At 40.7% G+C, this 25,196-nt stretch overlaps 1 protein-coding gene across 2 annotated transcripts in view; it reads left to right on the forward strand.

The window, feature by feature from the left end:
- Positions 1-25,196, forward strand: part of LOC100728286 (protein kinase C-binding protein NELL1) — a 755,088-nt gene that overhangs the window by 452,142 nt on the left and 277,750 nt on the right. For both annotated transcript variants that reach the window (XM_063256788.1, XM_063256789.1), the window contains exon 14: positions 353-475. In XM_063256788.1, coding sequence (XP_063112858.1) covers positions 353-475 — 123 coding nt within the window. The remainder of the gene's footprint in view (positions 1-352; positions 476-25,196) is intronic.

Genomic DNA, 25,196 nt, shown 5'->3' on the forward strand with positions numbered 1-25,196 from the left:
TTCCTGGCCACTGTGGACTCAGCAGCCTTGCTCCTCTCCATTCTTCTATCCTGAGCTCTTTGTGTTGGAGCCAGTCAATCACGGACTGTATCCATGGGCAAAGTAACATTCCTTCATATTGTGAATATCAGGTATTCTGTTTTACCTGACGGAGGCAGTGACAATCAAAGTTGTTTGGCTGCTCTGGTACTCAGTCATCTTTTGGATTTGCTAAGATTTCAGCCATGCCCTGTGCAGAGACACCCAGGCACACAGGGACCTCCCCTCCATGCTGCTCATCAGCATTTTATGGATAACTTACTTTTTCAAGGCAAGAAAATGTGACTGTCTTTTTCCCTCCTCCCTGAAACAGAGCACGATGAATGTGGCAGTGGGCAGCACAACTGTGACGAGAATGCCATCTGCACCAACACCGTCCAGGGGCACAGCTGCACCTGCAAACCAGGCTACGTGGGCAACGGGACCATCTGCAGAGGTAGGTTCGCCACCTGTGGGGTGAGCTGTGTGTGCTGCAGCCTGCGGGGCTCTCAGATGCTTCTCAGAGGTGCTCTCATGAGTGCAGTCAGGGGTCCTGTTCCTGGTCAGTCAACTGGCAAGGACACTGGGCAGGAAAGAAAGGAAATGGTGGCTCAGGCTGAGCTACTGGATTGTGGATGTGACAGGGGCGCACAGTTCTCCAAGCTGATGCCTCTGTTCCTCTTTGCGTCTTTGAACCTGAGTGGGTGAGGGTTAGGGTCAGTGGCTGAGGTGACGCCCTTCCCTGCGAGCTTTGCTTCCCATGCATGAGGGTGCTGTTTGTGTCCACAGTCCAGGTATCTGCTTGAGTAAGACACAAGATGTTAAAAATTTTTAACTTGATGAGTAGCAGTGCAAACACCAGTACTCTGACTTCCCACTGCCCTTAGGATAAAAGTAAAACCCTCTGCGGCCTTCTGAGGCTTTCAGAGTGTTGTCCCTGAGTCCTCTTAGCTGCCACCTGTCTTTGCCCACATCCTCAGTCCCTCTGCTTCAGTGCAATGCTTCCTCATCAGCACTGCTGCCCCCAGGTGAACTCCTCCACCTCTCGGGGTCCCCGCATTCTTCAGCCACCATATCCACAGCAGCACTCCTGGAACTCTCAGCACCTCTCAGCCCGAAACTTTCTTGACGACTTTTTTCAGCTGAGGAAACCTTTTACATCATTGTGTTTGTGTGTTTCCTGTTCTTCACAAGGATACAACCAGGTGACAGTGACATCTCAATCTTATCACAAAACTCTGTTCCTAGCAATCCGAATGAGCCTGGCATAACTTAGGTCCTTATTAACTGTGTGTCAACGGGCTGCACAACATATTTTTGAGGTAAAGAAAAATAAAAGGTACTATATATAATTATTTTATGCCTGATATTTTAAAATAACTATTCCCATACTTATGTAAATATACAAAGACTAGAAATGTGCAAAGTATTCACTTTTATATCCATGGGTGTAAGATAAAATTGCACTCTCTTATAAAATTCTACATTATTTGCATCTTCCAGTGGGAATTTGTATATGAAATAAGTGTGGTTTTTAAAAGATCTAAAAGTAAGTAAACTTATGCTCAGTTTTTTAAAAAATGTTAAAAAAATAAAAGAAGATTGAATACTTTTTTTTTTTTTTATTTTTCCTTTTTATCGGTACCAGGGATCAAACTTACGACTGCCTGCTTGCAAGGCAGGCGCTTATGCCGCTGAGCTAAATCCCCAGCCCCAATTGAATACATTTTTAAAGCAAGTGAAAAAGCAAAAATACAAATGAGTTCCATGGATTATCAAGCCCAGCACTGGAACCTGCATATCAGTGCTGTGAATTAAGGCGCAATCTAGGGATTTGGTTTTAATGCATTTTATTATTAGAATTATGTTGCTTCATAAAATAATATTAATTGCCCTTGTTCAGTGGGTTTTTATTTGCTCAGTCCTCTCGCTTTTGTGAGAAGAGAGGATTTTACCTTTGTGGAATTTGAAAGTCTAGCTGTGAAAAATATGAGCTCAAATGTTCTTGGTGTCTGCAGACTTCCCTTGGAAGTTATGAATTAGGAAAATAATTTTTTTTTTGGTCCTTTTTGTTTTTATCGGTACCAGGTATCGAACTCATGACTGCCTGCTTGCAAGGCAAGAGTTTATGCCGCTGAGCTAAATCCCCAGCCCTGAAAATAATTTTCTTAAGATGATTTCTATGGCCAGTTGCATTGACTGTGGTAAAAGGGAGAATTCCGTTTTATGAGTGTTGGAAGAGCAGCCATGTGTGAGAGCTAGAGCATGGGATAAGAAGGTGCACTCTGGCTCAGGACTGCTTTCATTGCTTGCGAGTTGAAACTTTTACCTCGTTACAGGCTACAACTGGTTTGGTATTGCAAATAGTGATGAAGAGAATATGCAACACTATGTTTTCAGTTATAAAAAAGCTTTGCAATCTAAAAATACTGTGACAGTGAAAGAGCAGGAGGAGGAGCCAGGGCGGAGTGGGTTTTGTGGAGGCCTCAGCCTTCTCCCTGAAACACCAGATTTTGTATTTGTTTTGGGGCTTTGTTCCACAGGTGACTTTACTGCCTATATCTGAACAGTGGACTGTGCTTTCCAGTGTAACACCTTTTGTAAAGAAATGTTCCTTGGGGCGCCTTAAGGACATCCCCCAAGGCAGGGCTTCCTGAAATAATGCTAACTGGCAGGCAAGCCCTCAGGTGGGCTAGGCTGGTGGTCAGGGCCTCAGGAAGGAGACTTTTCTGCACAGGAATGAGAGTGCTCATTCAGCTCAGTGACTGGTCCCAGATCCGTGCACGGTGCCTTGCTGGTTGTGTCCACATGTATCATCTCGCTTACTCCCTGGCAGAACCTTGCAGTGTGGATAGCGTTATTCTTCTTCAGGTGAGACTCAGGAAGAAGACGCAGCTGAATCTGGTTCATCCCAGTTAGTGGGGATCCATTGCAAGGTTCTTAATTTCTCTCCTCTCAGCTTTTTCCGTTACCTATTTCTCTCTCTCTCTCTCTCTCTCTCTCTCTCTCTCTCTCTCTCTCTCTCTCTCTCTCCTCTCTCTCTTTCTCTCTCTTTGTGTGTGTGTGTGTGTGTGTTTCTCTCCTGCCAAGAAGCTAAAGAGAAATAAGAAAAGAAGATTTTGATAACATATTTGATAAATAGACAAGTACTTTGGAAACTATACAAAATGTGTTGTTAAGTATTTTGGCATTTTGAGTTAAATGGATAGAATGTTTGCAAATGGTTTCAAATGGGACTTGTGTACACTGACTTGAGAGTTCAGGTTACCTGTGGAGCAGTGTTTACTGCACTCCCAGTCCTGCATTAGCACAGAATGGAAATTAGGCCTTTGCTAGGCCATTGTCAATGCACTGCTGATACACTAAGTCTTTCCCTATCTGTCATTAGGGCTGGATGTGCGGTGGTCACTCTTGGAATCATTCTTGCCTTAAGACTTGTGGCACTGACATTTATTCTGTAAAAATACAGTGAGTGTGAATTTTCTGCTGGGAATATAGTTCCAGGCACCATAAGAACAAAAGACAAGTCAAAGAGGACCCTAGATGATTTCACCATTTAATGTTGGATAAAGATTTGAACAAGTGGAACAGTTTGCAAAATGGAATTTTATATGTGACAGAGGCCATTAAAGAGGTCCTAAAGTGTACAGCTGTGAGAAAGGTGTATGCATTCCTTAGCGCCCCTTTGGTTGGGGGATCTGCTGGCTGCAATTTGCAGAGGCCAGAGAATAAATAAATGTGGGTTCCTTGTTCCAAATGTAGGAAACTTTTTTCAGTTACCAATACTAAATATACAGCTTTTATTTTATCTTCTTGGTTTTTCTCATGCTATCATGGTGTTCATTTGCTATTTAGCGTTGTTTTATAAGTGTGGCAGTATTCAGAGGGAGTGCTTACCTACAGGTGCTCCAGGTTGGTGCTGCATCTTGATGCACTCATGGCCTCTTGGTGTCAGGGATTCCCAATCCTCTCATGAGTACTTTGTGTCCCGGTCTGAGGCAGGGAAGAGGAGTCAGTCATCTGTGGTGTTTATACACAATGGAGTACTACTCTGCCACAGGAAGGGTTAAACTTGAGTCATTTTCAGGAATCAGATGCAGCCTGAGACTGTAAGGTTAAGTGTAATAAATAAGACACACACACACTTAAACATCGCATGGTTTTCACAAAGATGTGTTAAGGACATATATCAACTCCCTACAAGGAATGCCACAATGATGTACTGAAAACATGGACTAATGCAAATAAAATTGAAGGAAGAGCCCACCACCCCAATCCACAGCAGCCAGGAGGACCCAGGGTGTGGCCATCTGTGACCCTGCTCCTGGATCTCCCGCACTGAGCATCTGGGTGTCTCAAGCTAGCACTAGGGACATGGCCATCACACTGTGTCTGGAAACCTCAGAGCATGTGCATTGTGCCCAGCCTAGCCCACTCCAGTCCCTGTCTGAGCATGGGATCCTGCTAGATTCAGGGGCAGCAAGGCCTGAACACCACACTAAGACACCACACTCCAGCACATGCTTAGTGTCCCGGTGGGCTCCCCTGCAAAACAGAACAAAGTGTGAAGCCACGGAGAGCTTGGAGAGGGGACTACCCACAGCCCGGGGCCTTCTGCCTAGTGCTGTGCTTGTGAAGGTGGTGGTGCCACTGTGTAGGAGAACTAGTTAAAATAGAAGGCTTCCATGACCAGGCTTCCCAGGTTCATCACAGAATCTAAGCGCAAAGCGATGGCTGAGATTTAGGAACAGATTGCTCCAGGACCCCGGGGCACTCTTCCTCTCTCCTGCCTACTCTCTGCTTCTCCTGCTGGCTGACTTCATACTTGTCTTTTGCTGCATGCTGAAATCCTGTTCCTTTGTGCAGCTGCCTGAGGTAGGTCTCTGTATGGCAGTCTAGAAACTGTTCCTACCACGGTCCTGTAGAAGGTCATTCTGTTGGAACCTGGTTCAGAGTAAGCAGCTTCAGAGATGCTAATTCTGTTATGAAAAATGCAAATATAGGGATTTATCATGGGAACCTGAGGGGGTCTTTGTTGTTTTGAGACAGGGCTGCCCTACATATTACAGGCTGGCTTTGGACTTAATATGTAGCCTCTCCTAGCCTCAAACACATGGTCATCCTCCTGCCTCAGGCTCCCAAGTGTTGGATTACAGACTTGTATCATCACATCTGCCCAGAACTGGTGTGGATTGAGGAGACCTCAGAAAAGCCTCCTGGTCTTTCCTTCACATTCAGAACCAATGGAAAAGAACCTAAAGAATTCAAGAACACCAAGGTCAAAACGCCAGAGTGAAAATTTACAAGACTATACCAAGAACATGGCTTATACATAAGACAAGGATAATATTCATAATGCTGAGCTCCCAAATTGGACAGGTCCATGCAGCCAATCAGAGATGGACAGGATTAACCTGAGGGCAGGGCAAAATGGGGCTTCCCCTCACACTGTGTGGGGCCTGAGGAACAACTACAGTCCTATTTCCTATGAGCTCAGATCCCCCACATATATTAGGAAGGAGCAGGGATGCTCCGGTTACCATGTTACTCTGCTACTCACCAACAGTCAGGGAGGCAGGAGCGGATGGGCTGGGAGGCTGGGTGATATCAGATAGATAGAGCAAGAGAACCTCGTCCTCTTCTCCTGACCTCTAGCTCCATTGAGAAGTGGCAAAATATTTATGTGTGTAATCTTGCCTTGATTCCAAACGAAAGATATGTTTTTCTAAAATGAAATAAATTTTAAAAAATATTGTTCAATGATGTAATGGAGAACTCAGAGCCAAGAGGTTCCTTGGAGGTTTCATGGGCTCATCACCTGAGAATCCTGAAGCAATCCTTTCTGCCATAGGCAAAGCCATCCTGGAGAACATTCCACAGCATTCTGGATTTTTCCTAGCACTTCCAGAGAAAATAGGGAGCACAATGTCTTCTTCATGTCCTTCTTCTGTCTACAGAAGGAAATTCATTAATCTTCCCTTGCACCACAGTGACTTTCAGACCTTGCATGGGGACTCTACATGATTTAATAATCTATGGCATTGCAATCTCCTTTCTCCTTGTCTTTCAAGTCCCCAAAGCGCACCCTGATGTCTCAGGCCAGGTAAGCACCTCTTCTCTGTGCTCCCAGGAAGCTCTCCAAATGCTCCCACAGCAAACAGAGTATCTCCTGAAACAGTTGCCTGTTTATTTCTCTATTTCCTGTAGACTGTGGCTTAATATGTCTCAGTAATCAGCATTTAGTACAGAGCTGAGCTTAGTGCAGCGCTCTCAAGTTTCTCAAGGAAGAGTCTTTCCCAGTAGAAGATGTAATTTATATAAGGAGGAAATTTTCAAGGAAGCAAAAGTCTGTCTGGAACACAGGAATGTAGGTCACACAATCCTTGTTCCCAGCTCAAGAAAACCACTGTTCCCCAAGCAAACCAGCCTTATCCTGCCTGGGTAACTGACAGATGACCAGCTGTCAAAGAAAATCAGTGCAATAAAACTCTATTCACTGTAGAAATTTCAGAACACAAAAGAATTTGTCTTCTAAGGTGCTTCAGGATCTTGCAGCACTCTGAAGTAATTTACTCTGAGCCAAGATGGAGTGCCTGTGCAGAAAGAAACTTCCTATAGTTTTTGTTTGATGTGAGGCCAGACAAACAGTGTAAAAGAAAACCCAGAAATTCATAAACAGAAGGCTAGAGAGGCTCGATGGAGACAGAAAGATTAATTTGACAGCACATGCTAAAGAGGTGAATGAAAGCCTGAATTAACACAGACAGCCTAAGTGAAACAGGCATTGCACCACAGTGGGATGTTCCCAGAGGCTTCCAGGCCATGTAGGAGGAAGGCAGGGAGAGAATAGAGAGACACGTTGTTACAGTGAGGTGTCCTTGACAATAATAAAGCCGAAAAACTATCAGCCCGTGAATCAGAGAAGATGAAATTCGGCGATTTTGAAGCAAATATCAAGGAAAGTCAGAAGCCTTGGCCAAAGTACGCATAGCTCTCTGAAAGTAGTTTTGAAACACAGTGAATGTAATGTGAAAGAACTCAGAAAGATACCAATCTAAAGCTCTTCTTTTATGCAGATGAGATGTTGGAGAGACTGACAAAGGGCAAGACTAAGTGATATTTTAGGTTGACTTGGCCGAGTTTGAACTAGATTTTGAAATCATATTTTGTAAAACCATGTATTTGTAAAAATACACTCATCATGGTAAACAGATAATAGTTATGAATGTGTGTACCTGTGAATACAGAGCAATTTTATTACAGACCAATAGTAGGATTTGAAACTAAGTGCCCCTTATAAGATATCTGCATATTCAGACACAGGTGGCAAAGATTCAGTTGGGTGTATCCTTGCAGCAAATGTGGAGGATTTTGTAGCAATCGGAGCCACTTAAAATTTTCCATGTACAGAACATAATCAAGAGGGTGTCTCTTTTGTAGTATGAGATTCCCTGCAAGGTCATGTTGAATAATTGGACCAGGTAAGAAACCTGACTTTTAATTTTTTACTACCATTAGATGATTGACTGTATATCATAACCATAAAGAGAAGACTGATACGAGTGTGGATGACATAAAATAACTTAAATTCACCCAGTCATCCCATGTCTCTCTTAATATAGAGGCATAAATGTTACCAGATCATGATAAGGGATGATTTGCCAAGTATATGCAGAATCACAGCATCATGGGTTAGATATGGATAGACTCAAGGAATGAGCTGCAGAGAGATAGAACATCATACAACTATTTTCCTAAAAAACAATCCTCTGTGATTAAAGAAAGTCAAAACTCTTTAATACTTGACCCTATCTAAGCTTTGAGTGCAGCATCTCTTAGGGTGTCACCTCTTCCCATGATCCTGTCAGTCACACCTGAGGGTTCCCTAGCTACCTCCCCACAGCTCAGGCTGGATTACTCCATGCCCCCTTCTCTCTCATGGGGTCCATTGTTATCCTGGACACTGTCTCTCCTCTTCCTCTTCTTCCAGCTGACACCCGACTACTCCTTCCCCCAACCCATAGCCTGTGCTCTGTTTATGTCCTCGTTGGATTAAATTTTCTTCTGTTTTCCTTGTAGCTTCTAACTCCTACTGTCTTTTTATTCTTAGCCATTTAACATGCCCGCCTTTGTTACTGGTATCAGACCTTGGGGTTCAGTAAATGTAGATCCAAAATGAGAGCTGACCAGTTCTCGTGACACCAATCATCTCCATGACTGCAGTGAAATTATTGTTTACTGCTAAATGGAGACCATCATTTTGAGAATGCAACAAAAATTAAAACTCTATGGACTGTTTATTTTAGTGGTATGGAGAACCATCAGTGGAACTCCTCTCTACATTTAAACACACTACTTATTGTGCATATGAAATTGGTTAGCTCTATTTTATGTTTAATTACTGTATTGAAAATAGTCATACTAGAAATAAGGAAGCCCTTCAGCCTAATTTCAGCGGTCACGAGCTGCCCAAGCGCAACTTCCTCTCTGCACCGTTCCTATTTCAGAGTCTTTTTGTATTTGTCTCTTCTGGGCCCCTATCCTTATTCAGCAGTCCTAATGTAAGAAGTCTTTAGAGTTGGGAGGAATTTAACTTGCTGGGTAACAAAGGCAACAAACAAAACCATGACATGTCCCTAAACACACATTATTAATTTTTTTAAAAAATCATGCCCCCCAGCTCTTTGGGAGAAACATACTTTTGATACTCATTGGAAGGAAGTCTAATGTAAACAAAGTTTTACTGCATGGTTAGGAGTCACAGATTGACAGTTCACATTAACCGACTTGGTGAAAAATTTATGGATGGCATTTTAGTGACATATTAATCAAATATTTCACCCTTGCTTCCTCTTCCTAATAATCTACCACTCTGTTGGATTCCTGCAATCCATCCCCAGGAGGAGAGGTACAGGAGTGTGAGGTGACCTACCCTGAATGGCAATGTTCTTCAGGGCATTCAGGTTGGGCAACAACTTGTCTCTTAAGAAAACAAGATATGAAGTGTTATTGTGTTCAAATAACACCATTAATTTTCTGTGATCCTTTCTATTGCTTTAATTTGATAGAATTTCAGAGTTTCTCAATTTTTTAATTATATCACTGTTCTTATTTAATGTATTGAATATGTTAATAGAATGCCTTTCAAAAAATTTCTTTAGTATTTTGAGACAGATGTTTACTCCATAGATCAGGCTAGCCCTAAGCTCATGTGTAGCCCCAGCTAACATTGAATTCATCGTACGCCTCCTGCCTCAGTCTCCGAAGTGCTAGGATGTCTTAGTTACTTTTTACTTGTCACTGAGATAAAATACCTGAAGCCCAAGCTGGGAAAGGAAAGGTTTATTTCTTACAGTTTTTGGAGGTTTCAGTCCACACTCAGTTGGCTCCAAGACAGGCGGGCATCGCTGGGCCGCAGTTCATGGCGGCTGCAAACAGCAAAACAGGAACTGGCAAAGAGCAAGACACACCTTCTTCCTGCCATTACATCACATCCTGGGTCCACCCCTTTGTGGGTGTATCACTAACACGATCAATCCAAGCACTAGATAATGAACAAATAAGAAATGCACAATGCAAACTCATGAGGCCTGGGGGACACAGACATAAACCATGACATAGGGTTACAGACATGCGCCACCACACCTGGCTAAGAAACCCTTTAGAATACCTGTGCAACGCATGGCACAGTCTCTCCCATCACATTACCGATTCCATGTCCAAGCCAGATTAATCTAACTTTGAGGAAGATGAAAGTGAGAAGCTCTGTGGTTCATGATTCAAGAATGGGCCATGATTACCACTCACCAAGCATGTCATGCACTGTCCAGTAGAACACTGCATTTCAGAAGTGGTCCTGCTGCGACCAGTGGGGAATAGTCTTGAGATCATTATTCCCTGTGGCCGAACACTGCATGGAGTCTGTTTTTCTGCAGTTGGTTTAGTTCTCAACCGTAGATCAGCTCAGGAACACTTTGTACCAGAAGAAAGAAATCTTACTCTGCCCCTGCTTAGTGGAGATTTGAGCTATCACCACGTTTTTCCCCAACATAACAATGAAACCATACTTAAAGGCCAGATGCTCCCCGGTTTTCAGGTAAGCTGCTGGAGTTGGAGGTGCAAAGGTCACATCTTGCTGTATCCATGGCACACAGACAGGAAGTTCTAAGGCCCTTGCTGTGACTGAACATGAGAGGTCGCAGAGAAGAGGTGGTATGTGCCACTTTGTCACATGTACCAAATAGATGCTCTTTCCCATAAAGGCAAAACTTATCTGTTGGGTGGTCACACACAAAAGACAAAATCATTCATTCTATTACCATTCCTGACTAATGGTTGGAAAAAACAATTGATAAGGGCTTCCCCCACCTCTGCTCCTCTACTAGAAACACTCACCAATTTTAGATACACTCTAACAGCTGGTTAATAATAATATTAACATGAGTGTTAACTGTAGAGTTAAGCAGCATTAAAGTAACTTGAAATTATTTTACAAACTTCCTGTAATACAAATTCTCACCAACAGGTGCTATCACTAATTTACTTGAGAGTACATTTATTATAGTCTTAAAAGGGAGGTGCTGTGTAACTGCTGATTTAATTATAAGATCAGAAAATATTCCTAGGGAAGAGGATTATGCTGCATTTTGAATAATATTTTCTTTGAAAAATGTGTTTGGAACTAGAAAATGACACCATGTGTCTAATATTTGGTCATCAAGAGATATTTATGCTCGTTGGCCTGATAAAGTCCTACAGGAAAGCAGTGAAGCTGTATTGTAGTCAGGAAACCAGCAGCAGTGGATTAAAAAATCAGGGCATAAGAGTGGGAATTACATGGAGTTAGAGACACTACATCAGTTAGGTTCTTCAGCCTCACAAGTACTTCTTGATGTGCTCTCATTCTGGCCTTTAATATTCATTTTATTCTAGCATATTGCTAGTAGAGACAGAGAAAAGAACAGAAAATATCTCTTGGATACACTTAAAGCACTTTCTGTCACTCACCAAGTCAGTGCTTACCTTTTAAATTTGCAGCCTGGTAGACAATAACCACATCCCTAGGGGCTTAAGGGACACATGTTAAACCAGCTTGGATCTCAGAGGAAGTGGGAATCTGACACTTAGACAAGTGTTGATTCTTTTGAGTGCACTTTGTGTTTGCCCTTTGGTGAGTTCCAGAGATGTTTGTTATCTGCATTTGTCATATCTGAAATGACTCATGAGATTAGAAGAGCCATATAAATATATATGAGTCAATTTTATTTAACACAAGATGCTGAGCATTAGCTTTCTATTGAGCTGTCAGGATAAACTCTTCCATCTCTAAGTAATACTTCTTGGTAGACTAGGAGCCTGTTTATAGGCCACATTATTGAAAGATATTCTAGTAAATTTGGAGGTTCTCTGCTACAGTATGTTCTCTTTGAGTAGAACTTCTTTGCAAGATATTCAGAACAATTACCAATTGATAAGATAATAGAATGACAGCCAGCTGTGCCTAATATGTTCATATCAATTCATGTTACATGCAAAATGTGTTCATTTTGGAGAGGCTCAGAAAAAATCCAACTGGCTGCATACCACATTTTAAGGCAACATTAGCTTTAATGAATCTGTTGCTATTAGTTGCTATTTTTCTATTACAGTTATGTGGCCAGGAATCTATGTCAAGATCTGTTGCTGTGACTGCCTAGCCCAGATATCTTTGATATCAGCTTAGAGGCTCTTCTCAGTTAAGGTCTTTATTAAGGCAGCAAAGGACAAGTGGAAAAACACTTACAAATAACATAGAAGTGCCAACATAATTTGGCAGTGGTACTCCCAGCAATCTTTCCTCAGGGAGATGTTGGGGGACTGAGTAAGTAGGACTGACCAGTAGATTGTGGTGTGGTTTTAACTTTCCTGCCTTCAAGTTTTTGCCCCATACTGTCCCAAACACAATTCGGGATTTCTGCGTTTTAGCTCTGAACATTCTGATTGTTTGCTTTCTGTATGAAGTTAGAGATGTCCTTGGCAGAGTTCCATCAGGTCCATAGGCAGCTATTTAAAGCTTAATCCTTAAATGCAGCCGTCTTTCAACCCAGACACATGGAGATATTGCTTTGGCCTGATTGGGTCAATGACAGCTAGATGCTTACTTGCTTAGGGCACAAGAGTTACACTTTATTGTATGACAGTAAAGAAATCAAATGGCTTCTTGTTATTCATTTTTTTCCCATTTATTAATAACCATAATGACATTTTCAGTTTCTGTTCACCAACAGCCAAATAAGAAAATTGTTAGGATAAGTGGCTGGTACAAAAGAAACTACTTGTGTAAAATGGCAAATTGATAGTAGCTGCTCTAAGAGTCAAATTCCAAAATTTCAGTAGTTCCAACACTGTAATTGTTATTTATTACTGATGTATTTGTTTATTATGATTTAGTGGTGAGTAGGGTTGGTTCTCTTCAATAGATCATAAACTCAGTTATCATTTGTGCTATGGTTCTGGTCCCTTCTTAGTTTTCAGAATCTGTATCATTCCATGATCAGTTGGGGAAATAGAGCAAGATCATGCATGGATGATTTTATGGGTCAGATTTCAAGTGGTACCTACAATTCTTGGCTTACACTGAATTGCCCAGAACTCAGTCCATACTCACTCTAAACAATAGAGCAGAATATTAGTATTTTAGTAAGAGAAGTACACACACGGCAACAATGTATTGGTGAGTGTCTTGTTTACTTTTCCCTGGTTGCTGAAACAAAATATTCAACATCCAAAAGTTAGAAAGAAAAGCTTTACTCAGCTCACAGTTTGTGGAGGTTTCCGTCCTTGGCTGGTTCCAAGGTAAAGTGGCATGTGGCAGAGGGCAACAGCTCATAGAGGTGGAAACCAGTACAAGCCAGACAGCAAAAGAGGAAAAGCATGGAGGGAAGACTGTTTCTGTCCCTTATAATGTACATGGGCCACACCCGCTTGGGATGTAGCACTCACACTCAAAATCCCAGCATTAAATCATGAGTCATTCAGAAACTTAGAAGCTTGTCACCATGACTTCATGAGACTTTGGGGAGATAATCCAGACTCAAACCATAACAGTAAGCATTTGTCATATTGTTTATCTTGATGTAAATGTAGTTCTATGTGTATAAAAAATCTCTGCATTTATCGTTTGCAGAAAATAGGTTGTTGGATATAATTCTGAAAGGTGCTGTGGCTGATCCACTGTGAAGATCATTTGTAGGTCTACAAGCGAGGACTGGGTCTATTCAGGGTTGAAATCTTTCTCCAGCTGAATGAACTCATTATTTTTTTCCACACATGTCATCACTATTTCTATCTAGCTTCAGTCAAATTAAAGGCAGTTCATTTTTCATCTAAGCTTCTAATTCTGGCAGTTTTAAGGAAAATTGAGAAATAACATTACGGGTCACTTGCAGTGAGTGCAAAGAACTCAGAATCATTAACTAGCTCTTGAGCAGAACTGCTAGTGACAGAGTTGAGTGACTCCCACCTCAGTGGTGGACTGATCATCATTCTGTGACTTACCTAACTGAGTCACACTTGTTAATATGATAGTTTACTTCCTGTGGTTAGTGATCAACTCTTCAGGTTGGTGAGTTTGCTATTTTACACTTGCAACAAAGGAACTAAGTGTTGATTCCTCTGCATTATGTCCTTATGTCACCTTTACTCATTTGGAGATGGCATTCTTTTAATGTGGTGTATTCTGAAAGGTTCTGGTTGGGAGTGAGACCAAAAAATCGAGGTATGTATGAGAAATGCACATTAACAATATGTTTAGGTTTAAGACACATTTATTCACATTTAGAATATTAGAATTTCATAAAATAAATCCTTTGTTTAAAAAGTAGATATAGAAATGAGAGAGAAATTCTTCACCATGTTCCAAAACGTAGCTGTTTTTGTGGATGAGCCTGGACGAGACTGAGACATGACCTGGGTTCAGCCTTCGAGATTGCTTAGAGTTACAAATGAATTTTGAGGTCTAAATAAATTCCCTGTTTTATAGTTAGGAAAACTAAGCATTGTCCTTACTTATATTATTTCTCTGAACACTGTATTTGTCCAAGATAAGCAAAGTGTCTTGAAGTATCAGAAGAAGGTTTTCTTTCTGTTCAACAAAACAAAGACAACCACACGGACCCTACTCTGTACTCTGAAATTGGTGGACAAGGTAAAAGCTCTAGAGCAGTGTTGATCAACTGAAATATCATGTGAACCACACATAGGATTTAAAATACTGTTGATGCTGGTTTGATGAAGATTAGACCTAACAGAATGGACATCACTCAGCCTGAAATAGCATTACTGCACTTGCTCAAGAGCCAGCATTAGCTAGAAGGCACCACAGCAGCTCATCAGTTACTTGTTCATCTATGCTCTTGACGACACAAAGGAGATCCCCAGAGAGGTAGCAGTGTTTCCACCAGTGCTTTTTCTAATTTTCTTTTTATACCGAATATCCCAGTCTGGCTTCCAGTTAAATGCAACCCATAGCGTTTGTTAAGCAGACAGATGTTTGTAATCCGTGTGCTAGAGGATGGAAATATCTAATGCCTTCTGCAGTATAACATTTCCTGTCTCAGGATGCAACTTCACTATAAAGTCAGATACTCAGTAGAAAAGAGATGCATTCCTCAAAGCTCAAATTATACTAAGATAAAAGAGAGAAGAAGGAAAAAGAAAACAGCAAGTCTAAAGCATTTACATTTGTTGTATTTCAAGATCAATTCCATTTTGAAAACAGTTCCTAGGACAACAGACATAATGCTTTTCATATTGACCTGCTCACTGGGATGATGCTTATTAACTTTAAGTAGGGGCATGCTCTGCAATCTCTGCTTCAGCCATTAGTCACAGGAGAGCCTCACGACAGGAAATGATAGGAAAAGATGGCAATTTGGGGATAATTTTCTGACACACTTAAGCACATCACTCCATGGGAGTCATCTTTGAATACTGAATTTACAGAGAGTAAAACTTCATTATAGACCCAGATGATTAGGAACCTGTAACATTTTACAGGAATCTAATTAATAAGAGACACCCTCAAACATAAAAATAAGCATAAAGGGTTTTGAATCTGACATTCTTGGAATCAGATCCCAACTCTGGCGCATGTTATTTGATCTAGGCTACATCTGACTTCTCAGAATTTGCTTTCTTGCCTAAAGAATATGGAAGATATTACACTGACCTCATAGTAGGCCCTGTTGCCTATGTTTTCCCAGCCACTGCTCCTTAGTGTAGCCAGCTTACGAGAGCTTGCGTGCAGTTGGGGTTGCACAATAGTAAAAAGGCATGTCATGGAAGCTAGACACTTTGGTTGCAAGATTGGACTTTTTACTTTTGCAATAAAAATATACTTGAAAAGAGGTACTTTATGAAGGAAGGAAGTCTAAATGTTTCATTTTGGAGGCTGACAAATCCAAAATTATAGCAAAGAATATGCTTGGCTTTTGAGGACAGTCTAGAGCTTCTTCAACTCATATCTGAAAGTCAAAGGACTTGCAGGCACAAGTGAAAGAAACAAAGCAAACTTTATGGGAAACTGCTTTTGCAGTAACTGATCCAGAGCTAGGAGAGCAAGAACTCACTCTTGTGAGAGAAATCTGTGAACACCTTCTTGACAAACCAACAACCCATTTTAAAGCCCCATGATCTCTCAACAGTTCCCTGGGATGAGTTTCATCATGAGTTTTAGGAGAATCAAACTGTATCCCAACAAGAGCAGAGACCTGACTCTTTTACTTAGCTGGAGCTACTATCTTGAGCTAGGCACTGAGTTTCTCTGTGTATTACTTTTATGACTGGGGATAATAACTATGTGTACCTCCATGGATTAAATATCAGTGTGCAGGGGGCTGTCTGGTGTGTAGATTTTTGTCATTTAGTATCTATCTACTCTGACTCCATGCCCAAGATCTCTGGATATATCCCATGAATTCTTTTCAGAAGAGAATTTTCACCTTTTAGGCATGATACACTTGGGAACTTCCTGATCTGGTTCTATTGGGTCTTGACATAGATCTCTTATCTCCCAAAGGAGTGTATAGTGGAGTTTTAAATAAAACACAACAAATCATATGGTTTTAGGGCTCTATGAGGGTCAAAACCCTTTAGTTGAGTTCAAGACTCTAAGGGCTAAGACAAAGTCTTTTCTGGATTAACCCACATTTATTAGGACCAAGGGCAAAAGGGTTGGAATCTGAGTAAAGCACGGGCAATGAGGAGGATCTTTGGAGTCACTTTAAGGATGTCTCTAAGTAATGAATTATGTTAATTTAGTAGCACTGTCTTATCATGAAGACATGGTAGGAGTGAGACTGCAGGAGTAATTTTTGTAGCTGTAGTCTCTCTCTTGTTAATTGGGTTGGAGCCAAGTGTCTGTACCTGTGGCCTTATCTTGCCCTTTGAGGTATCTCTGGCCTCACGGGCCACTACAGGCCTCAGCCAGGTCCAGTGAATTATAGAGGTTCATTTACTATGAATCAGCTCCCATACCAGGCAAGGGGCTGAGGCCTAGGACAGACTCACAGATGAACATAGAAAGCCAATTAGTAAAATTCAAATCTTGCCCAGAGCCGCTTTGTAGTGGTCTCCAACATCTGTCTTTCAGGCCTCATTTTTTTCTACCCTATACAAAATGTGTACTTTAGTAAAACTTTACGACTTTCCATTTTCTGAGTCTTTCCTGTTGTAGAATAACTGTGATTGTGTGTATTTTCCTGGTTTCAGAGCTGAGCTCTCACATGTAGCAGTTTTGTGATCTTGGAAGTTACCTGAGCCAGGGTGAGCCTTTCTCTATACATTGTAGAAATGAGATGAGAATTAAATCGCTTGGTACAGTATTTACACAGAGCAAATGCTTAGATGTCTATAATCATCCTCACTTTGAATTATATGTAACTTATTTCCATTTAGTTTTTGCACGTCCTTCAGGCCGGAATCCAGGTTTTACCTCTTTCAAGCAATCTACTGTCACACCCAGTCAGTTTATTCCACAAAATTCTCTCTTTCTTGGCACCCCTCACTGAAATTGTTCATGTGCTTAACCCTCCCTGTCCCCACCCAGTGCCCAGGGAATGCAGGCAACATGTTCTTGTTATCTTTGTATTTTTAAAGCTTGAATTATTGGGTATTTAATAACTCTTTCTTGAGGAAAACAGCCATTAAGTTATTTACCTACCTCTACCCATTATTTTCCTGTCACTATGACAAAACACAGAACTCAACGGAAGAGAGATTTGTTTTGACCTATGGTTTCAGAGGGTTCAGTCTATGATATGCTAGCTCTGAGGCAAAGTTTCCTGGTGGAAGGTAATGGTACAAAATAGTTGCTCAATTCATGGCAGCCAAGATGCACAGAGAGAGAAAGGAGGCGCCAGCGACCCTTCCATGTCACACTCCAGTGACTCTACTCTCCCACCCAGTCCCCAAATCATACCTGAACATTGAACTATGGGCTCACAAGCGGATTAATCCTTTAATACATGCAGTGTTCTCATGATCCAATCAGCTTCCTGTCTTGGTTTCTTTTCTCCCAGTGCTGAGACAAAATACTTGACATCCAAAATGAAGGAAGGAAAGGATTTCGCTTAGAGTTTTTGGAGATTTCAGTCCATATGTCGTGTATAATAAATGCACAAATCAGAGTGATAAGGAAAAGAGTCTTGAGATATGAAAAAGGACCTAATTATTGCTAAGTGATACAGGAAGCAGTCTCTGAAGAGTGAAGAATATGGGACTATTTGATTCCCATCCACTGAAGTTTTAGAAATCATTTTTCCACCTAGATCTTTTTTTCTCTCCTGTTGGTTTTTAATCTGTTTTTAATTTCCTTCCAGGAGCCTGTCCTTCTCCTCTTAGTCCATATAGTCCTACACTGGAACTCATAACTTGAAAACAATTACATTGTGCTTATTTCTGGACAAGAAGATTTGATTCAAGATTTGACCTGTTACCTAGGCAAACTCACTTTTTATCTAGTATTAAAGAACAAGGAATGTAATTTCTCTGTTATGGAAAGGAACCTAGAACAATATGACTAGAACTTGAGCTAACTGCATGACTACAAGAGCAAGGTTGTCTGCAAAACAAGCCAACAGAGAAATGCATGTAGCGGGAAGTCGAACTAAATGCAGGTAGTATATTGAAACTGCTGTATCTACCCCTGCGTGAGGTCAGCATCAACTCTGGGTTTGCTGAATCCTGTCTAAACATCTCTCTTGTTTTTCTAACATAGTGCTAATACTGGGATATAACTGAGCTTCTTTGTGAGGAAAAACAGTAAAATATTCTTTTTGTTCAAATGAGACAATTTTTTTGGATTTGTAAGAGAATGAGGTATTTATGGGATAATGATTACCTATATCACATGGGCAAGGCCTTTACTTTTTAAGGCAAAAGGAAGACAATGTCTTGGAAGAATAATTAGCTTGACTACTCCATTTAGTTCTACAAACTTATATATTTAGTTCTCAAGTCAAATTCCTGTCATTCTAACAAATATGTTCCTAAATTATTTTCTCTTATTTATTAAAAAGGTGCTGCTTAAGTGAGTGAATATGTGGGAGTTTTGTAGATATTTTTCACCTCTTCAGTGTATTCTATAGCCTTTCAGTTTGAGAGTGCAAACGAGCCATCATTTTGGAACATTCATACGATCTTCAAAACCTGCAGGGCTATTCCCTGCTCCTAGCTATTGGAATGAAAATATTGTTTTTCTTTCTTGGAATGGTGCTGTTTTGATTTTTTTATCAGTTAGCAGGTGGATTTGGAAGTCTGTAGCCTAATTACCTATGTAAGAAAAAAATTGTCATATTTTGTCTTTGGGTGACAGGAATTAGAACACAAACAAACTCAGAAGAGGTCTCCAGGGTAAGATTAACCAGTGACTGTAATTCAAATCATTGTATAAATTCTAGTGCTTTGAGCAAAGTGCTCTATCGTGGCACTGCAGATCATGAATATTGGGCTCTAAAGAGTGAATCAGGGACCCTGAACATTTTATGTTCACGATGCACACAGAAATGATACTATTTTCCAGATGCATGAAATCAGTAGATGAAGCTGCTTTCTGCTGCTGCTGACCTGGCTGGGACAAAGGGATCAGTCACTTAGCACACCTCTCCTTGCTCCTGACGCTCAGGAGGGAAAGCTGCTGGGTTTGCAAGCTTCAGGGGTCCTTGTTCAGTCATCAAACCCCACTGTGTTCATGGGGAATTCTTTCCATTTTGGAATTTTGGTTCTTAATCCTGCTATGAGAAATGCGAGGCTTAGCTCAGGTATGTGTCTTCAGATGTTCACAGTGGGACATTATCACATCTAATGGAGATAATGAGACATTCCAAGATGTTATTAAACATGAAAGCATCAATAAGAAGAAGCCTATTACCTTCATCTGCTTTAATTACTCTAAGGATACTCTATTTCTTAATAAAAAGTGTCTATTTTTTCTAAGATATTCAAATAGTAGTATTTAATAGGCACAATCAAGTCTATTAAAATAAATATTTAGAGATTACTCACAAAGATTTTGAGCTTAAATGAAGAGTCAATTTCCTCTGTTCTACCAGTATTTGAAAAAATTTTCTGAAAATCATCAGAGTATATTTTTACATCTAGCTCTATGAAAGTATTTAGTAGAGGATTCTTAGAGCCAATCTCAAGCATGTAAATCCATAAGCTATATGCTGTTTACCATACTTCCTATCCTTAGCCATGTGTTTATCACAGGGAACCGGAGACATCTCCATTCCAGTCACCTATGACTCCCATGGAGAGCAACTGGTAGCTTTGCGGGGCTAGGACAGCACTGGATCCACTAAGTAAGGAGGGATGCTCGGGACCATAACTAAGGAGTAAGGGATCTGAAACCACACTGGGGCTTATGCATTCTGGGGACTAAACTGAAGAGCCAGGGGAATCAGCAATCAGTAATCATAATAAAGGAACAGAGTTGGCAATGGCATGAGGGAGGTTCAAGGGGATAGAATGTGTAACAATGGGGAGGAATTTGCAGTCACAGTTACCTGGGGAACCAAGTGAAATTTTGGCTTTGAAATCGATCTATCTGTGAGTAGCTAGGTTTGATACACATTGATGACATTTGGTACAAGTCCAAAGTTAAAGCTCCTGTGTATAAGAAGAGCAAGAATGAGAACAAAATTAATTTTCAGGAGACACAAGGGCTGTGTTTACTGAAGGCACCCAGACACAAAAGTCAGTGAACATGTATGGAACATTTCAACGCAAGGATTTATGCCAGATGATAACACACATTTAATTCCATTTGATTTTCCCCAAATCCCCCACAAATAGACTTCTTTTTATCTGTGAGACAAAAATGACTTAGTGATCACCTGTAATCACACAGTTAATAATGGCACAGCTAAGATTTCAATTCATGCTATCTAACTTCAGACTTGATCATACATTGGTATATAAGAGAAGTTGGATAACAGAGAACAAGGAAGTAACAGTAAGAGAGGTAGAATTCAATCGGTTTTCCTATCCTAACATTGGTTTAGAGGACAGGTACAGCTTGTGCCATGGTTTGGACTGGATTCATAGAATAAAAGGAACAGTGAGTCTGTTGGGTTGGAATGAAGTTGACTGTGGTACACCCTGCAACCATGTGAAATTTCCTTCAAATCTGATAGAGCTGGAGGAGGGATTTTCCATCGAAACACTTCATGACATGTAATGTTTTACATAAAAGGGCAGTCGATTAAAATTTCAAACTAAACCTGGGAATACATTGGTATGCTTGCCTGTATTTGTTCAAAACCAGCCAATCACCACTTCTTCTGTAATAAGTTGTCATTTGGGAATTAGTGTGAGAAGAGGCTAAAACAGAGCTTCTCATCCTTCAGCAAATGCATAGTTTGAGATTCTGCTTTGTTTATGTGTTTGATCTTTGAGCAGAAATTTCAAAAAAGTAAAGTCAGAACATAAGAAGAATGACAAAACAGGGCTTGAATAGTTACATTTGTAAGGTTTACACTGTAACAAAATAGGAGAGATAATCCACTTATAATGAGAAAAGGTTTATTTTGACTTAGAGGCTTTGGTAAGCAGTCAACTAGCCTCTTAGCTTTGGATTTGTGAAGGAAAACCTTATTGCAAGAACACATGACAGTGAAAAACTACTCACATTAGAAATTAGGAAGCAAAAAGGAAGGATGAGAAGGGCTGAAGGTCTCACAGTTCTCTGGGAGGGAATTGTGTGAGGACCTCTCATAATGCCCACCTCCTAGGGCAGATCTACCCAGCAGTGCCATCCTGGAACAAGCCTGTAACACGTGGACTCCTGGGGGCTATCCAGATCCATTTTTTGTAATCTTAGATTGTAATCACTTCAAAGGTGGCTGTCAGCCACTTAAACGTGGTTTTGCATTTTACAGCTCTCAGCTCTTCTCTCTGACCACTCCATTCACAAATGTGTAATGCTTGATCCTGGAGTGCACAACCCATAGCAAGGGAAGTGGCCCAAGTTGTACTTTACTTAAAGTATTTACATTTGAATAAATTTACACTGTTTAAACCACTTAAAGTAGGTCCCTGTGGATAAAGGTTAAAACAGACGTGGCATGAAACACCTCATTTATAGACAACTGAGGTATTTTAGAGTGAGAAGGATCTCAGGGAACCTTCTCTCCTATTTACAGGTTAAAATACCCTGAGGAAAAGGGAGGGATAAACCTCTTCACAGCAGAATTGGGTAGAGAACCGTGTCTAATTTTTGGAAATGTTTTCTATGCTATGTATTACTTTCCTGTGGTATTTTTAAACATTTTTCTATATATCTCTATTTTATACTACATCTATATATCTCTATTATATATAATTATATATAATATTATATATAAAATATATAGAACATCTTTATTATATATTACACCTGTATTATATATATATATATATATCACTGTGTGTAAATCTAAGAATAACATACAATGCTATATATATACTATATATAACAATCTATATTTATATATAGATAGATAGTAAACTATATTAGGTATATTTTATACAGTATAATATATGTAACATATGCATTATACTGTGTATCTGTAAAATGTGTATCTATGACACTTATAGTATATACTATATACACAGCATATTATATGTACATATGTCATGCCATATACAGTATATATCTAGAGGATATATCTGTTTCTCTATACACTGTAGTGATAAAGTACAACTGAGATTTACTTAGGAATTTGCTTGTTTGCAAAGTCATTTCCACTGTGTCATATTCCAATGTTGCTGAAATAACCCTTGACGGACATGTTGTCTTCAATCATGTTTTATAGATGATGAAACAAAGACTAAAGGAGGTAAGAAATGTGAACTTGATCAGGTTGCACAAAAAATGCATTCGAGGGTGCAAATCTAAATACAGATTCTTTGAATACAGAATGTGTGCTTCTCCTATAGCAGTGATCATAAAGATGTGGGTATCATATAAAATCCATCTGTGACACATCCAAGAGTAAAAGGAGGTATTTGGTGGTCTCACTTACAATTTTCTATTGGAAAAAATGAAGTGTCATTCTATCATTCACCCTACAATTCTTGAGCAATCAAGAATTTGTCAGATGTTTTCAAACAGGGAAGTCAAGCGAAAACAGGCAGATCCTATGCTGTTGAGGCATTGAAGTTTTGTAAGAATGCTTGACAAGCAAATAGAGGTAGGAATAGTGTTGTGTAAGAATACACTAAAAGGGAAAGCTAGAGTTCTGTGGTCATGAAGAATGACCTCAGCCTCTGTCTTAGTCTAAGAAGAGAGGTGGGGAAGCATGACCAGGCTGTTTTTAATGTGATAACTGAAGGTGAATCTCTGAGCGGGGAGTGTGGGAACAGAAAGACACTCATGTGGAAAGCATAATGCACACCTGCTGCAGGAAAAGCACTGTGTGTGCACAGGAAAACGCCCTTCTCTCTGTGTGCCTGGGCATTCAAATATCAAAATTGCTCAAGAAATACAAGGTGCCGATCTATGGTGAGAATTTCTTTTCATAGTGTTAGGCAGTGAAAACAAAAAATGTGTCTCTGTGCAGGGAGCATGTGTTAAGTATAACACTAATTGCAAAACCAAATGGAGCATTCATAGTGGTGCCAGAAAAAATAAACTGGAATGCTGGAAAAAAGCCACTCCTCTTCTACCTAAGGAATTACATTATGGAAATTGTGCCATCAGAATGAATTAATAGGTGACTTTAAAAACTCAGTGCCCAGCAAATGAATGTGTGAGTTAAGCTTTCTAAGGTTACATTGGAAGGAATGTTTGTTCCGATGCTGAGCAGCGATAAAAGGACTGAAAGAAGACAAGATCCTAGGTGCACAGGGGGCTTTCACATTGGGCTCCAGGAGAGCAAATACATGCCTTTGGGAGCTGAGCAAACAATGCTGAATTGCCTGGAAATTCATCTATGCCCTCATTTTAACCGTCTGTAGCAAAGTTTGTCTTTGTTGTTAACTTCGTGTCTTTAATGGTGGCAGACAGGCTGGTGACCACTGATAAAAGGAGCCAGTGTCCAGTTGTTAAACTTCCCTTTTACTTTTTGTTTTGTTTTTGTTTTCTCTATCTTTAGTTATTCTGAGACAGAGACTCACTATGTAGTACAGGTTGGTCTGGAACACACTAATCAGCCCCGGCAGACCTCGAACATGCGGTGAGCCTCCTGCTCCAGTTTCCCGAGCACTGGTGTTACCATTGTGCACCACCACACCTAGCACTTACTTCCCTTTTACCTTTTAGTAAAGTTCTTCCATGATTTCTTTCCACAGTGCATTTCACAGACATTTCTGCAAGCGGCCATCTGGGCTGAGATGGTCACTGGGGGTTGCAGTGTGGCTGTACGGAGCTCGGAGACAGTTGAGAGAGCTGTGCCAGCCCTGCAGCCTTCAGATGCTCTCCAAATTGCTCTCTGATGCCCATTCTTTCACCATTCTCTGATGTTGAGAGGAGCAGAGGGAATAGCAATGATCAGGAATGACAGACACTGCATTGCATGAGCTAATTTGAAAGGTAGAACGCGGTCTCCACATTAAGAGCAAAGGGACAGAGTGCCTCACTCCAGTCCTGTGACTTTTAATGGAGCCAAGTGAGAATGCTTAGCAGTGGGCACACCAGTGTTGGGAGGACCATTTGGGGCACTCACAGTCTCAGCTCTGAGGCTAGTGGGGCTTCATATTTGTCTTCCTGGTCAGTGGAGGCTCACACCTCAGCTGTCCTTAATTGGTTGATAACCTGTGCTACTTCAACTCCCCATTTCCTAGGAAAGTAATTGATTTCCTAGGATGCCATCCTTAGGAAACCCTGGATGGATTGTGAGCCAAATAGGTTTTTCTGCTTGGATCATCTACTACAGAGGCAACAACTAAACTTAGAATTTCTTAGCAAAATTCCCTTTGGAGCTGGCCCCAGAGGGAGGACTGGGATGCAGGCTGGTGTGATTGCATACTGGCAAGCATCTCAGGTTTGAAGTGGCCAGCTTCTGTGGATCTGGGACTGGAAATGAAGATGCGCTGTTAAAGGCATTGCTTCTTCTGCATTATGTAGTGATCTGTCTGTGTCTCCCCTTCCCTTTGCCTAGAAGACTCTGGGTGTTGTATTTCCTAATAGAAGACTGTATTTTTTCTTCTTACACATTTGTCCACAGAAACATCAAATTATTATATTCCTTTCAAAAGGTTTTATTAGTGCCCATCAGTGTGTCTGGATTCAGTCTTGATTATTTTCACTTTGACTTCTAAGGGCCACACGTTCATGCTTTTGTGTGCCATGGAGTTTCTGCTTGGAATTTTCTCTGGGTTTTGAGGTTTGAAGGAAACTGCCTTCCTCCCTAAACATTGCTTCCTTCTTTCTCACCTTTCCATGGAGGACTTTCCCAGTGCCCTGAGAATTCACACATTCCCCCTCCAGTCTGTTCCCTGGTAACAGTTCTTACCTTTACATGTGGCTTATTTGCTGCATCTTCTCTTCTCCTCCCTGAGACTGTGAGTCAATTAAAATGTGGTGTTAATAACTTTCATTGTTGTTGCTTTACACAGGGCTTGGTATGCAAAGATCACACTGTAAATGGATGTCCAATACTTCTGTCATGTTTATGTCATTTTACTTTTCCAAGGTTCTTTTACTTCCTGTCCATATG

This window comes from Cavia porcellus, unplaced genomic scaffold (assembly GCF_034190915.1).
Source record: "Cavia porcellus strain 051 isolate PalLab524CR breed Dunkin Hartley unplaced genomic scaffold, mCavPor4.1 scaffold_9, whole genome shotgun sequence".
Lineage (NCBI taxonomy): Eukaryota > Metazoa > Chordata > Mammalia > Rodentia > Caviidae > Cavia > Cavia porcellus.